At 40.3% G+C, this 16,582-nt stretch overlaps 1 protein-coding gene across 2 annotated transcripts; it reads right to left on the bottom strand.

Moving 5' to 3' along the window:
* Positions 1 to 7,543: 7,543 nt before the first annotated feature.
* Positions 7,544 to 15,913, bottom strand: atg4da (autophagy related 4D, cysteine peptidase a). 2 transcript variants are annotated; one of them, XM_062387155.1, is made up of 11 exons: positions 15,605 to 15,913; positions 13,441 to 13,690; positions 13,265 to 13,348; positions 12,686 to 12,859; positions 11,850 to 12,201; positions 11,700 to 11,764; positions 11,428 to 11,579; positions 11,244 to 11,322; positions 9,799 to 9,875; positions 9,491 to 9,610; positions 7,544 to 8,810 (listed from the first exon to the last, which is right to left on the bottom strand). In XM_062387155.1, exons 2-11 carry the CDS (start codon positions 13,664 to 13,666, stop codon positions 8,631 to 8,633), a joined length of 1,509 nt encoding a protein of 502 aa, XP_062243139.1. In that variant the 5' UTR covers positions 13,667 to 13,690; positions 15,605 to 15,913; the 3' UTR covers positions 7,544 to 8,630. The 2 variants fall into 2 exon arrangements, with proteins under 2 accessions (XP_062243139.1, XP_062243138.1); XM_062387154.1 differs by having other exon boundaries at positions 13,441 to 13,696.
* Positions 15,914 to 16,582: the final 669 nt, after the last annotated feature.

Below are 16,582 nucleotides of genomic sequence, written 5' to 3' on the forward strand. Positions count from 1 at the left end.
TGTAAAACTAGAGTGTGGTTAAATTCACCTTAAGAGCATAACGTTTCCAACCACAAGGGCACTCATACACCTCCCCTCATCTGTAATACTTCTCTGTATCTTTTAAATCATTGAAATCAAAGTCAAACTTAGGATCGAAAAATTCTTCCTCATCAGTAACCATCTCTCTCGACGCTGATCAAGGAGGAGACCTATGTGGCGACAGATAAACAGAGAAAAAATAAAATGGCACAGATTTGACAGGGCAAGAGGAACAATAGAGCTTTTTGCAGACATGCACTGTACTCCAGGTAAACTGATATTCTCCAGAGGGGCTGTGTGTAAGAACGCAACTGTCCAAGTGAGAGTACTCCTGCCAGGCCCTGAGTAAAAACCCAGGCCAATGATGACGTTTCTGATACTGATAACTGAAAAAAACAAAAAAAACAGACACAAATAATACGTATATCTCAGGATGAAAAAGTAGTGGCAAACACATACATTGGATATAAAAAGTCTACACACCCCTGTTAAATTTCAAGGTTTTTGTGATGTAAACAAATGAGACAAAGATAAATCCTGTCCAAACTTTTTCAACCTTTAATGTGACCTATAACGTGAACAATTCAATTGAAAAACAAACTGAAATCTATTAGGAGGAAAAATAAAAAATACAAAACTTACCATAACCTTGTTGCATAAGTGTGCACACCCTTAACCTAATACTTTGTTGAGGCACCTTTTGATTTAATTACAGCACTCACTCTTTTGGGGTAGGAGCCTAATAGCATGGCATATCTTGACTTGGCAATATTTACCCACTCTTATTTGCAAAAGGGCTCCAAATCGTTCAGATTGCGGGGGGATTTCCTGTGCACAGCCCTCTTCATGTGAATCAGGTCTGGGGTTTGGCTGGGTCATTCCAAAACATGAATCTTCTTCTGGTGAAGCCATGCTTTTGTTGATTTGGATGTATGCTTTGGGTCGTTGCCATGCTGATAGGTGAAATTCCTCTTCATCTTCAGCTTTCTAATGGAAGCCTGAAGGTTTGTGCCAAAACTAACTGTTATTTTTTAACTGTTCATAATTCCCTCCATCTTGACTAAGGCCCCTGTTCCAGCTGAAGTAAAACAGCCCCAAAGCCTGATGCTGCCACCACCATGCTTCACTGTGGGTATGGTGTTCTTTGGGTGATCTTTGGGTGATGTGCAGTGTTGTTTGTGCGCCAAACATACCTTTTGGAATTATGGCCAAAAAGTTCAACCTTGGTTTCACCAGACCATAACACATTTTCCCACATGCTTTTGGAGACTTCATGTATGTTTTTGCTAAATTTAGCCGGGCTTGGATGTTTTTCTTGGTAAGAAAAGCCTCTGTGTTGCCACCCTACCCCATAGCCCAAACATACGAAGGATATGGAAGATTTTTGTCACATGTAGTACACAGACAGTCCTGGCCAGAAATTCCTGCAGCTCATTTAATGTTGCTGTCGGCCTCTTGGAAGCCTCCCTAACCAGTTTTCTTCTTGTCTTATCATCAATTTTGGAGGGATGTCCAGTTCTTTGTAATGTCACAGTGGTGCCATATCTCTACTTGATGATGATAGTCTTCACTGTCTATCATGGTATATCTAATAGCTTAGAAATTATTTTGTACTCTTCTCCTGACTGATACCCTTCAACAATGAGATCCATCTGATGCTTTGGAAGCTCTCGGCGAACCAAGGCTCTTGCTCTAAGTTGCAACTAAGAGAATGTCAGGAAAATCCTACTAAAACAGCTAAACTTTATTTAGTGTTAATCAGAATCACTGTGTATGATGGTAGGTGTGTAGTGACTACTATTTAACATGAGTTTGAATGTGATTGGTTCACTTTGAATACAGCCAAATCCACAGCTATAAGAGGGTGTGCACACTTATGCAACCACATTATTTTAGTTTTTTATTTTTATTTTTCCCTCTCAACGATTTCAGTTTGTTTTTTCAATTGAACTGTTCAGGTTAAAGGTCACATTAAAGGTGGAAAAAGTTCAGACAGGATTTATCTTTGTCTCATTTGTTTACATCACAAAAACCTTGCATTTCAACAGGGGTGTGTAGACTTTTTATATCCACTGTAGAAGACACAATTGAAGGTGTTAACAAAGCTTTTGGGGGTGAGGGCCAACGATGTGCTGAAAACAAAAACACATGATCTCCTCAGCAGAAGTTTGCTCTACCCCTTGCCTGAATGTTCCCAAGATTTCAGTGTTATTGTGAACGTGTCTGGAGAAACTCTGGACCCAATTCTCCAGACAATTTCTGGAGTTCATGTCTGAAACCTGCTTGTGATGCCTGTAAACAATCTTTATGGAGTGGAGAGACATCGATGGGAGAGACAAATTCATTTAAAACTTGATCTTATGAATCATACCTTTCTGAAAAAAGACTAGTAGATTGCATGTTGTTTATTCCATCCGTATATAAAGCACACATACAGATGAGATTTTATGTTTCCATATTCATCCTGATATGCAAATTACATTTGGCAGCACCGGACTACTTTTTCGTATTACGATGTAAAGACAGGAAATTGTTTCAAAGCCCAAAAACTGTCCAGATATGTGTGTGAGTGTGTGAGTGTGTGTGTGTGTGTGTTTGTGTCTGTGTGTGTGTGTGAGAGAGAGACCTTCCTCGGTTAGACCTCTTTCAGCAGAAGGCCATAAGGACGGATGGCATTCTCCACCATAGCCTGCTCTTCTGCTTCTGATGTTCCCTGTGGGATGGGGACCAGCCAGTAGAGGTCGTTCTTGTACTTCTTTCTGTACGCAGGGTTGACTCGATTCTGCAAAACCACTTTGTACTTCTTGCCATTCTTGGAGGTGAACGTTTTGGCATAGCGGCTGGCCTCACCTATGCCCGGTGTGGAGTAAATCCCCCTGCCAAAGACCTGCCTTGGTCCTGGCTGTTAAATAGAAGAGTGAATTCGAATTTATTAACATTCATCTAATTTGTACAAAAACAGTTATAACAATAATTTTAACAATTACAACAATGATTTTATTACAGTAGCATCATTGAAATACAATGTTTCATTGTCTTAGCAACGTTGACAGTAATCACATCGTGGTCTTTTTCTTCTTGCCCTCTGGCCTTCAATGTTTTTGTTATGGTTTTGCATGTAGTTTTTAGCTTTCATATTATATTTGTTACTCTTAAATAAAAAAGATAAATAAAAAGAGGAGTTTACATCAGTTTACATTTTGTGGTTTGAAATCTGTCATCAGAGGGAGGCTTCAGTCAGGACTTGTGATATTAAATGTGAAACTCAAAAGGAGTGTGTATGTCTTTTAAATTGAATTTGCTCTCAGCATGAATTTTAATTTTCCTCCTATTAATCAAAAGTTTCATATGCTGAAATGTAAAGTGTACTCATTCATGCAGTTACTGGGTTAAATAATGTGAATGATTCTACAGCATTCACACTGATTGCAATGGATATGTAATCAAACCTCGTAATGATCTTCGATGATGCAGTCGGCACCTTTCTTTGACGTCCCGTGGTAAGACACAGGCCACTCCCCTGGGCATGACTTGGTTCTACAGGACCTGTTTCCCAGCCAGGTATTCCCCGGATACTTGTCCAGCACCTGTGACAAAGTGTTGACATCGCATGCTTTGGATGGCTTCTGACGAAGCAAAGACATTTGTTGCCTCTGTGTCTCTCTGTTTGCTTTGTGTTTTTGTGAACAGGATTACATAAAAAGTGAAGGACAGAGTTGCCCCAAACTCTTTGGAGGATTGGGACATTGGGCCAGATAAGAACAAATTCAATCACTTTCCTTAAAGGAGACAGTTTGGTAGTTTTGGTTTCAACCCATCACTTTTCGCTTCCCCATTTCTCTCCTCTCACCCGAACCCCCACGAGACTGGTTCTGCTTGAGGGTTCTCTTTCAGTTAATGTGGGAGTTTTTTCTCTCTACAGTTGCCAAAGGAACTGTAATACTTTAAGGTCCGAACCTTACAATTTAAAGTGCCTGGAGATAATGTTCTGTATGTTGTGATTAGCTGCCATACAAATCAAATTGAATCGAATAAATGCAGTGAGCACCCCTCGCTCTGCAGCAGGCATCCAGAGATTAGCAGGTGAACATAGCAGAGGCTTTTAGCAGCTGAAGAGTTATAAAGAATTCTTCTCTCCAATTGATTCATTATATTTTTGATTATTTCTATGTATTGTTGCTCCTTAGCAGCAGGGAAGTTTAATGTTATTTTATGTAGTGCAGTTTCACAAAAAGACTGAAAGGACGTTCTGAAATTACAAGTCAACTTTAAAAAAGACATACTCACCTTGAGCGCAAATCGCTGCCAACCGCATGGACGCTCGTACTTTTCTCCACCTCTATAATATATCTTTTTGTCAGTAAGCTTGGTGAAATCATAATGATACTTTGGGTCAAAGAATTCTTCCTCATCCATAATGAGATTCTTCTCAATAGGACCATCGATCTCGTCCAGTGCAGGAGCGGCAGCTCCACCACTGTCGGACAGGACAGACTGCAGCCGGTAGAAGCTGGATCTTGACACTTTGCTGTAGTGTGAAGGAAAGAGCTGTACATTAGAAAAATGCATTCACTAACTTCACAGAATAACATCTGATCTCAGGATTGAAGCTCCACTAATTACCAGGTTTCATCTCCATCCAAGACAGTAGGGATGAGAAGCTTGATGGACAGATTCTGCTGTGGTCCCACATAAAGGTTCCTCCGGGACAAATTAATTGGTGATGCTTGTTCCTGGACAGACGTCACGTTGCCAGTGCAGAGTGCTCCCAGAGCCTCCAGTGCAATGCTTATATCAACCATGTTTACATTGAGCTCTTGTCCTTCACAAGTAATGAAGTGTCTTTTCTGGAATGAAACTGGGGGTTCGGAGCTCCTGTCCTCTGGCGGTGGAATAAGGAAGCCCAGTGAACGAGGACCTAGATCTCATATTTATAGGCAAACACTTGGGGATTTGGGTGTGGCAAAGAGGAAAAGTTAAGATCCTGTTGGCCTTCATACTAACAGGAACAGTGTGTTGAAATCTTCCAGAGAAATGGGGACATACACACACGTGTTCAGACACATGTTATGAACACAATGGATTAGTCATCTCCTTTAAGCATTGAATAAAATGGGGCTAAAACTTTTCACTGTTGGGCTACAAATCCCTCACATGTGGCTCTCTCTGAGGTTTCTACGTTCTTTTTACCCTGTCAAACGGGTTTTTAGTAGTTTGTCCTTACTCTTGTTGAGGGTTAAGGACAGAGGATGTTAAAGCCCTGTGAAAAAAATGGTGATTTGTGAATATGGGCTATACAAATAAAATTTGATTGATTGACTGATTGAAGTGCATATTTATCATTTAGTAAATACATGTAGTACATAAACAGTAGTATTATATATGTAAACTATATCAAAAACTGTTGGCTGGCAATAGCATGTTGATGGTTATTGGAATAGAAATATACAATAAGAGGTCACCTTGTGATAGCTAAAGGTTTTGGTATTTACTCTCTTGCCTCATATTGTCTGGAAGAACAGACACTAACTGACAATGGAGTTCTCCAAGGAGGAATCATTGTCTTTATTCTATTTTAAGCCAACATTAACCAACAACGCAGTGTTCTGCAGATGATAAATAGACCACAAAATCGATTTTACTCCCCATGTGTTCTTAAATTTCTTAAACAAAATAAAAAAGTAAATTTGGTGCTGCTTGATTGGATTTAAGTGAACTGTTGGGCCTTGGTGGACGACTGTGCCCTACTTCGGTCCATTCTAGTTCTGAAGTGTAAGCGACTGTTTTTAAACAAGCAACTATGTTATACAATTTTTTCTACATTCTAATCGTTGTCTTAACTGGATCATCATCAGAGTTTCTGGAGACAGAAACCTGTTGAGTCCAGTTTACTGCAGAGGCCAGCAGGTCCACGTGTTTAGGAGGATGTGGATCAGAAGGAGAGGTTGATGAGTGGAGCGTTGTTCTCATTCTTGTCTTCTGGACTCCACCTGATGAGCAGAGAGCTCAGGTCGATCAGCTGCTTTAACAAAACAACACATCTTTGGATATACTTTTTAAAAACACATCTTAAAATGTACTTTTTAACCATGAATTTTAAAGAGAAGTGTTCATCCCTTATTTACTCCAAAAACATAAGCACTGTGGTCTGGCAGCCAGAGATCCCTTCACTTGCCGTCCCTAATAAAGACACATTTGTTGTTATGTAACAAATTTGAAGCAACATCAGGTTCAATCAATTCATTCACTAATTGATTGAAGTAACTTGAATGATTTGAATGATTGAGGAGCCACAGGCAACAGGTTAATCCACTCTGCAGTAACCTTAGTGAAAGGGGGACACTGCAGGACCTTTTTCACTTTCACTTGTGGGTGAGACACTGGCTGGGATCCTGCTGCTGTGGCTCAGTGTGTTTCTGAATAATCGCTTTAATTAGCAGACACCTCTTACAAGAAACAAGTCTCACAAGTCTCTTAAAAGGTAACTGAATATTAGTTTTCAATAAAACACCTCTAAAAATAGTCCAGGAAGTGAAGCTATTTTGTCTGAGATATACCTTGTATTCGTTCCATGCAGAACCTGAATGCAGCTACGGTTGAGGGAATGAAATGAACCTGTAAAGTGACACACCTAGTTCCATGGAAGAGCAAAAGTTAAGGAAAGGGTAATAAATCATTTCCATGGAAGAGCACAATTTGACATCGACGTCACATCTCGCCAGAACTACACAGTATGTGTATATATATATATATATATATATATATATATATGTATAAAGTATATGTTTAAAGTTCATATATACTGCCTGTATATATACTTTGTTTATAAACAGACTGTAGGTCTACCCTGAACACAAAGATTATAGTTTAAGACTTCTGTTCTACCCAATTGTGCACTACTGTGACCAACAATACCGTCCTCCACTATGTCATCCTGTAGGATCAATGCATTACATACATCTTTCTGGGCATATTCAGTGTAGTTCTGGAGAGTCCGTATAGTTATTTGAAATCATTTCTAGTGATTCTAACTGTTTTAAGAGTCTGGAATAAGAAGAGGTTAACACAAAGTCCATAGTCTGCTACAAAGTGCTCTATACAGAACACTCAAACCATGTTAAACCATCAGATACCATTTACCACAGCTTCCTTCATTTACCGACTTAGTTTATATATTTAATACACTTATACATCTGCAGTGAAAACAAAAATGTCAGATGATCATCACTGACAAATAAGAAGCATCAGCACACCTGTGTTTTAACATCAGGCTTTTTTTAAGTAGCCAAGATATTTCACATCCCTAGTTGAGTTCACACTGAAACAAGCCAGATCACAAGTTAGCTTCAAATGCTCATTTTACCATCACCAAACAATGGAAGACAAGATTACAGTACCATTCCGTTTACCACTGCAACGAACAACAACACAATCACTCCTCTTAGGAAATGACATTCTAAAGAACTTGTGATCGTGCCAGAAGAGTGCAGCTCTTCTGAAATACAAAGCTACACAAGTGAGATGCGATTCCAGTGTATGAAGTTTAATCAGCACATAAACCAACAGTAGTAGTGCAACTTGCAGTAGTAGCCTTCATTTAAAAAAGGGGGACAAACAAAACACAAATGGCATTGCAGCAGGAGCTTGACGATCCAGGCGAGATCCCTACTCAGCGTTCAGACACTACAGAGTAAAACCCAGAACCTGTTCATCATAACAGAGCTGTTCTGGGTTTTACTTTACAAATGTACCAAAACCACAATTTAACATTTTAACATTTAAACATGACTGAGGAGATCTGGGAGCAGATGTCACTCTTCAAGCAACTGGGAACACAATCTTGTTTCATTATCCTAATGATGAACACTGGAGACAGAGATGCTGGAAGCGTACAAGATCGAGGCTCCTGGGTTGAATATAGGATAATGAGCCAGTCTGCAACACCATTATTTATTTACCGCTGTTCGAGACGCTCTTGGAAGAATCTGAAACTTCTGTGGGTTGCAGCGTGACTCTTAAATACACCAGTACACTTACTAAAGACAAAACAAATGAACTACAGAAACCCTCAGACTCACACACACAGGCTAACACACACTCTGAAACCTGATAAATAAATGAAATCGAAAGGAGATGTACAGCAGTTGGTTTATAACAAACATCAGACAGCCCTTCACCTGACCTGTGAGCTCATTAAATATTTTGTAGACAACATATCTCCTCCAGTTTGTCCAGTTGAAACCAGGACACACAGTAGTGGAGTGGGACTGAGTTGAGCACTTTAAAGCGCATGAATTTGAGTTCTCTTTTAGGTGTCTGATAAAGTTATCAAGAATATTTCAAGTACATCAAACTGTTATTTTTCCAGTAATTGTATGCTCCAGTCTGGACCCCACTCTAATAGCCCACTAGCTTATAATACCCATCTATACAGAGGTAATGACAGGAGCCACACAGTATGTTCACCAGTGAGAGTGATGAAGTACAAAAAGCATCATGTCCACCTTGCAGCTGCAAAGGAATCACACAAGTCCTTCCTTTAGAAAAGGAATCCACTGTTTCTCTCCTGCCCCCTGCAGGTGAGAGCTGGGGGAGCATCCTCCTCTGTCTTAAAGGAAGACAAACTCGTCACTGTTTCTTCTGTTGTTACTCCGGCCCAGTTTGCCCGGGGGCAGGATGAGGGCTGCAGGTCCGCTGTGAATGCTGCTGTGACCCTCAAGTCCGTAGTCCTGACTCTGGCCCTCTACGAAGGTAAAGATGGGGTACTTCTCCTTGGTTGACGACAGGGCCTGTCAGGGCAACAGAGCTCAGTCAAAATAGATAACAGTCACGAGAATATATTACTTAATATAAGTAGAGTGAGTAAAGGACAATAGAAAAATTCCAAAACGAAACGCTTATTTACTAGTATCAATTCACCTGTTTGCTATATTTAAAAGTGTATGTAGAGCTACAATTATTTTCATTACTGCTTATATCCCCACATTATCAACTAGAATGACACCCAGAGAGCCTAACAGTCCCTTGATGAAACCACATTACATTCACTACAAACTGACTTTATTTATCTGCATTAGATTACACACATAAAATGTCAGTCCTCATTATGAGAAATCATTAAAATGTTTATCCTTGATAAATTCAATGGGTTCTTCTTTGGGCCATGCCCCACACCTCCACAATTATAATGAGTTAATTAAATAGCTGACCATTCTGGTGAAAATTTTTTGTGAAAAACATCTATCTATCTATCTATCGTCAGCACAACAGATAATGTTTGAATTGTTTTGTCTGTCCAACTGTACCAACTGAAATAATTAAATTTGGAGTGGATTACATAATCAAAAAGTTGCAAACTGTATATATTTGTCATTTTGTCTCAATAGTGAACATAACACTTCATCAATTAAAGACATAATGACTATAACTAGAGTCATTCTTATTGGAGGAGGGTGTAAAAAAAACTCACTACATTAACAGCAGAACACAAAGACTCAAAGTCCTTCTTGTTCTTGGCGTAAAAGCCGATGGTGCAGCTGGGATCCATGCGGGTGAAGGGCATCTTCTTAGGGGAACTGCAGTGGAAGGACTGGAAAGTGACAGAGGCACACAGAGGTCTTACAGCAAAGTTCAATACAAGTTACAGAATTAATAGACTGAGGAGTCAAAACAATACAGAATGAGAACGTCAAGTTGCCTGAGTCCAAAATGATCTGAAATGTGAGTGACAAAGTCAGGACTGATAAGAATAAGTTAAAAAAGTGACATGTGACTGACCTCCAGTGAGAAGTTGACTTGTGTTACATCCACCACAGGTTGGCAGTAGTGAGGGTCCAGGTACAGCAGCTGCTCATCTGATAGACAAGAGAAGTTTTAAAGAGGAATTAAAACACAGCATCAAAGTATGAAATCTTCACCTGACAGGAGCCAATGAATGAATTTAACCACACGGCAACTACCAATGTGAGTGGTGACGCCAATGCCAGAGTCAAAGGCGACAGCTCTTCTTAACACACCTATGTACGCTTCACAATGGAAGATGATGCGATAGAGTGTTTGTCTCCATTACTACTGTGTTGGATAAAATTGAATTGTATCCTGATTTACCAAAATACAAGAGGACGTGAAGCTTTTTTATATCACGACACTCAAGGTGGATTAAGCACCTTGAATCTACAACTGTGTATGAAAGATGCTTTATAAATAAGATTGACTTGACTTTAATGTTTTGTGCATGTTTTACCATCCCAGTCACAACCAACATCACAGTCAACTAGAACGCCACTCAGAGAAGTGCATACCTTCGCCAAGACCCAACAGTCCCCTTAGGAAACCACATTTAAATTCAATAGATTCAACTTTTTATTTGAAACTGAACACACTCATGAATATCATCTCAAAATATTAAAGAAAGTGCAAAAAATGTCCTGTATCTGCCTCCTGATCCGCAACAAATTTAATGGTTTCATTCCCTGAATCATATATCCACCAAATCCATCCGGTATTTTAAGCCTTCCAACAAACAGACAGACAGACAAAGAAACGCAGATGAAAACATAACCTAGTGGGCCAATGCCCCGTCTCGCCATGTTAAAGAAAGTGAAAACAATTCCTGGATCCACCTGTTTATACGCAATTAAAATTATAAAGTCCCATCCCTCCACAAAATGTCTTTGAAAAATGGTTCAGTAGTGTGAGGGTAATCTTGCTTTTTATCTGTTAAAAACGATTGTGAATGGTTTTAAGCTTCCAGTCACATCCAATGAAATCTCATTCGTAAGGAATCCGTTGATTTTGGCTTTGGTCACAGTCTCTGTATAAACACAGTCATTTGGGATGGTGGCAGTGTGGTTGTTCCACCTCGAGTTTACTTGGACCACAAGCAACAGCCTCCTGATTATCACATTGCCTTGAAGCAGCGCTGTGTTTCTCTGCTCATATTTACATTTAGTTTTAGTTAAGCAACCTATCAGAGGGCAGTTGAGCAGGAAAGACCAGATAAAGCAAATAAAATAAAGAGAAACAGCCGGTTTAAGGCAAAACTTCCACTTCTTATTAATGCAACAACCACAGTTACTTTTCTAAAGCACATATTGCTACACTACAGTACTGGTTCTTGCATTGTGTATTCAAAGAACACCAGCTCCTTCCTCTGTGTATGGATAATGTTGTTCATTCCTTTTCTCTCTTCCTTTCATGAGCATTAGGAGGCCGTTTCTCACCTTGGAAGCCAACGAAGTAGAGTGAATGCTTCGGTTTTCCTCCAATGATCCCAATACAACACTCCAACTTTAGAATGTTCTGCAAATCAAATATTTGTGTTAATTATTTGTTTATTTGATATTTGTAAGGTAACATTATCCAAAACCAAGAACATGTGAGAGGCTTGAAACAGATCATACAGACCTTGACACATTCTATGTAAGACGGGTTGAGGGCTTCCCCCCCCAGGCGAACAGGCACCAGGATGATGACAGACTTCCAGGTTTCACTTGATGGATCAGGAGGAGTCTGGCTTAGTGACGGATCACATAGACGAGCCACGTCTTCTTTGTACACTAAAGAGGTCAGACAGAAATGAAAAAGGCTAGAAGATTTCCTCCAGTGAAACAATTCCATGGTGACCATGTTGGAGCAAAGTAACAATCATAAACTGAACTGAAGTCTGTTAATTTCACCTGTACAGTCCTGAGCCACATATAAAGCCAGGTTTTGGACAACACAGGTTTTGGCTACTGCTTTCCTGAAAAGAAAAAAACACTCCTATTAAATCAATACCTAATTTTGTCAAATGTGTGAGTTACTTAGAAAAAGAGCAAAGCCCTTACCGCAGTATGTGTGCCACGATCGAGGGGCCATACCAGTCACCAGCCTTCTTCCCTGAACTTTTACCAATTTCCACCAGTTGGTGAACTCCAAAAGGTGCAAGGGGCTGATCTCCGAACCATGTGACCAACCCGTGGTGGACGGTCTCTGCTTGTCTGTCCCTTGCACACTCTGGCCTCTTCTTCTGGCTGGATTTAGGGACCTGGTCGCTTGGCAAGGACTTCACAGGGGTGTTAGACCCTCGTGGGGACCCAAAAGAAGGGATCGGGACCCCACCCGCCCGAACTGGGGAATTTGGTCTGAACACCTCAAAGTCCACATCGGTCAGCTGCTGAGCATCTGGCCACGCCCAATCTACGGAACACACACAAAGAAAAGATATATTGTTAAAACAGTTTTCTACAGTCGGGCTGAAAATCAATAAGGTATTTATTCTTGAATTTATATTCAATGCCAAACTAATTAGCATCGACAAATAAGGAAAGCAGGTTATAAATACTCAAAGCAGAAGTCAGAAGCAGTACAAAATAAGTAAAATACTGTAAGCAGTAAAAAGAAAAGGAACAAAAATAAAACAGAAGTAAAGCAGAGAAAATGTGTAAATGAGAAGAGATACAAAGCAGAATAAACTGAAACTGAGTAAATAAAAAACGGCAGACAAGATGCATGTGTAAGTGTCACACCTTTGAGATAAAAACTGGATTTTAATAAGCACACACAGGCAGCACAAGATCAACAAGTCTGTTAAAAGGTGATGTGAGACTTCCCAAGTAAATGTACCAATTCATTTCTATGTGGGAGTGTGAAATGTGTGTGCCTGACAGATAAAGACACAAACCTCTTGGCATCAAATGGACCAGGAGTCCCTGTGCCAGCAGCATCTGGCCGCTGCGCAGCATGCAGCCCCAGCCACAGTCTGTGGTCCAGGTGGAACCCTCCATCGGAGGGAACTCCCGCCTGTACGTGAGCCAGACCCTGGACACAAAAGCCAAACGAAAGCGCTCCACCTCGTCTGAGAGGGAGATACACAAAATAGAACCCAAACACAATTTTACTCAAACTGCAAACCTGTTTGTGATAATTCACTGATTTGAGAACGAACAGTTTAGATCTTCATGTCTCGCTTGTTTCCGGTTGCCTATGTGCACATGTGCAACTCAAGATAACATGACCTGAATGACTGAGAATCTTCACAGATAAGATCAGTTTACATTCATATTTTTTTAAATAAATACATAAGTAGAAAAGCTTTTTTTCTTTTTGCTCCCTTGCTCTGTGCTTAAGGGTTTACACTTGTGGTTAACCAAAGACACAAATACCTACAACATCTGCAGAGAAGAAATGCAGGATCTCCTCAGCATCAAAAGGATCAATGTATAACAGCTTTATCAGATATGTTGGTGTGTGAAGAACTTACCCTCACTGTTAAGCAGATAGGAGTGTCCCAGGACAGAGACTGGTGACATCTTGTTGAAGGAGGTTTTAGACTTTACAGTCCAACCTGCAGATAGAAGAACGTGCAGTTATACACACTGGCCAAACTGCAAATACAACAGTCGCACGGACAGCACTCCTCCTGGGCTAACAACAAACCATATTTGACGTTGTTCCATGCTGACATCAGTTTGGCTTTTAGTTTGTCAATTTCATCTGGCTCTCCGACCGCCTCTCTGCCGGGATCTGGAGTCTGAGGTGGCCTGACACCAAAGCTGCCCTGTCGTTCCATGGGCTGCTGCTGCTGCTGCCTCCGGTTCTCCACCAGCTCTTCCTGCATCACTCCACCTATGTACTGAGCTGTGCACGGGGAAACTGAGTTCATGCCTCTTGAGCTCAGAGCTGGACTCTGGTGCTTGTCAATGCAAAACAGAAATGAGAGGGAGAACAAAATGAGGAAGGAAGTAAGACAAGAGGTAAATTATTGACTGTTTACAAAGGTTCACACTCTTCACTTCAAACATTGTATACACTTAGTGTGAAACTCTTTAACCTACTACGATCTAATTTTTTTACGCAGTAATATATCGCTGCACCCCTTCTAACCCAACATTGGCTATATCCATTCATTTTGCCCTTGCTTCTTTAGTTTACGCTGTCTATATTATATCTAATGAACATCTGCATTAAAAGAGTTATCATCCTACAATGTTGCTCTTCCTGATATTTCTTCGTTTTCTCGCTGTGAATAATTTATAGTTCAGTTTTCCCTTCTCATATGAAGGGTGTAAGAACAGAGGATGCACAGATTGTAAAACCTTCTGAGGCATATTTGATATTTGTGACGTTGAGCTATAGAGAATCATGTGACTTGACTGATCGTGGGCTGAAAGCTCCTTCTCCAAGCTCCTTATTAGACAGTGTTAAATCTGGAGCACATTTCTAGATGCCATCCAATCTAACGCTCTCCAGAAGGAAACAACTTTAAATTCAAGGCGTTTGATTTGACTGATGCACCGGATTAACGTTTACACTTTTTTGTGAATAAGTTCTTAGTGAGAAGGTAACAAGTTAAAGACTGTAGTTACAGATTAACCTGAGGAGAAGGTTCTCGGTTGTACTCGTAGTACAATTTTTCACAACTGATTTTAATAAAGCAAAATATCTGCTGGTTTTAGCTCCTATAAATACCAAGATTAGCTTCACGATAATAGGTTTTCTATGACTGTTAGATCTACGCTGGACAAGTAAGTTCAATATCGACATTTATTTGACACAATTTTATATTAATTTGTCAAATTATACTAAAGTTTGCTTTGGGTTTTGAACTGTTGCGCCAAAACAAGTCAATCTGACTGACAACTTGCTCTGTGGGAAACTGTGATGAGCCTTGATTATTTACTAATAGTTTAAAGATCAATCAGTTCATTGATGAAATATTAACGTCACACGTTCCTGTTACACGGACAACACCGCAATTATTCATTCTTTTAGAGGAAGTGAGATTTTCTTTCGACTTACAGAATTCTAGCGTGTGTGGGGTTTTTCTCTATCCTCTAATGTGATGAGCATTTATCTTTGTTTACTGACAACTTGAAGATCGATCAATAATTCAAGGAAATGTTAACTCGTCCTCCAGTCAGCTTACCTTATGGATAACCTTCCACGTTCAGCAGAACACACAGCTCCGTTACACTAAAGAAAGGAAAACTGGAAACAATACAATCATGAGTCTGGAAGAATAATCTCACTTCCTGAAAAGTAGAAATAAATGCAGCAATGAAAGTGTTTTAAAAAGATCAAGTCGTCAGTCTTTAACTTCTTCTTTCACAATGAAGTAGACACTGGAGGAAAGTCCAAGTGACTGGTCTCTGTCGTGTCTTCCCTGAAACTGATGAGTAGCACTTGTTAGCTGTGAAGTCACTGATAACACTGAGGGGCACGTTTCTGTGGAAATAATCACATCGTGTCTTCAACATTTGACACAGCCGCCATAGCAACGTTTGTGTAGGTCACCTGCTTGTGGTGGCTGTCATTATTTATCACCGTGGATCAGGCTGTTAAACACCTAATAATATTACACTGCTGCCTGCGCCTGTCACGACACGGAGTCATTCTACTGTACTTCACAGGGGAGATGCGTTTGACCTTTCTACTGAAATAAACACATATTTTCCTTGGATCTAACACGACACCCAGGTCTGACAGTCAGGTGACCACACTGGTTACCGTACTCCTCACTCACACCCAGCTAATTCCGCCACTGTTAAAGGCTCATGGCGGCTGGGTGCCTCCTGTAAAAGCCTGCTACACTGGTCGGTACCTTGTTTCACTCATTTCGGTGTTGTCCTTCCTCTCCTCGGCCAGGACCGCGGTCCTCTCTGGTAAATCCACTCCTCTGTTAGCCTAGCTTAACTTTAGCGTTTCTGAGGCCCTGGCCGGCGTTAGCGTGCTAGGCTGGCAGAGAAGCCGCAGGGCACAAAAACATGCGAACGACTTTTCAAACAAAACAAAAAGCTGCTGTCCGAGTGGTGGAAGCTCCTCTATTCAACAGAGGACACCATTTTTGGGTTCGGCGGCGTTTCCCTTGTTCAGCAGCTGTAGTGACTCCTGACGCTCACTTCCTGTTGTCCTTTCCTGACGCGGCGCCATTGGTTGGAGTAATCGCTGCGAGGAAGCTGATTGGGTGATATTCGAGTAATGGGCACGATTGGCTGATCTTATTATTATGTGTGCAGTAATATATTATTATTAGTGCCCGAGCCCTGACAGGCAATGACAGACCTTGTATTATTATTCAGGCAAATTTATTGGCGTTTAGAGGGCTTTAACATGCTCAAATACTCAAAATTTGCAGGGAATTATAAAGTGGTGAAATTTGCGTATTCTGGAGGAATTTTCAATGGGCGTCGCAAAATGGCTCAACGGTGCCCCACGAGACCCCCGGAACATGTTCACATTGACAGGTCTTCATAAAAATCGATATACATGTGTATCATGACCAGACAAGCAAAAAAGTGTGCAGATGCAATTGGAAAAACGCAACAGGAAACCTGCTATTTTGCATTTAATGGCCATATGGCCATATTCCACATTTTTACTTTGAGGTACTTGTACCAGGGCTTACATCAGATAAAATCGTTAAAAAAAAAAAAAATTACAAAAATATATATTTAAACGCAGAAGTGGACTGCGCAGGGTTGATTTGATTTAATTTAATTAAATTAAATTCATTTCTTTTATATGCTTTTTTTTTACAATTTTTTCTGTTTGCCCACAAAATTATGTAATCATATAATAT

The sequence above is a fragment of the Platichthys flesus genome, chromosome 5 (assembly GCF_949316205.1).
Source record: "Platichthys flesus chromosome 5, fPlaFle2.1, whole genome shotgun sequence".
Lineage (NCBI taxonomy): Eukaryota > Metazoa > Chordata > Actinopteri > Pleuronectiformes > Pleuronectidae > Platichthys > Platichthys flesus.

What these genes read in the sequence shown, in the direction of transcription:
- atg4da (XM_062387155.1), bottom strand. Translation starts at nt 13,666, where the DNA reads ATGAACTCAGTTTCCCCGTGCACAGCTCAGTACATAGGTGGAGTGATG. An exon ending in ATGGAACAACGTCAAATATG is followed by an intron (nt 13,349 to 13,440) that starts GTTTGTTGTTAG and finishes TTCTATCTGCAG; the next exon opens with GTTGGACTGTAAAGTCTAAA. An exon ending in CTATCTGCTTAACAGTGAGG is followed by an intron (nt 12,860 to 13,264) that starts GTAAGTTCTTCA and finishes TCTCCCTCTCAG; the next exon opens with ACGAGGTGGAGCGCTTTCGT.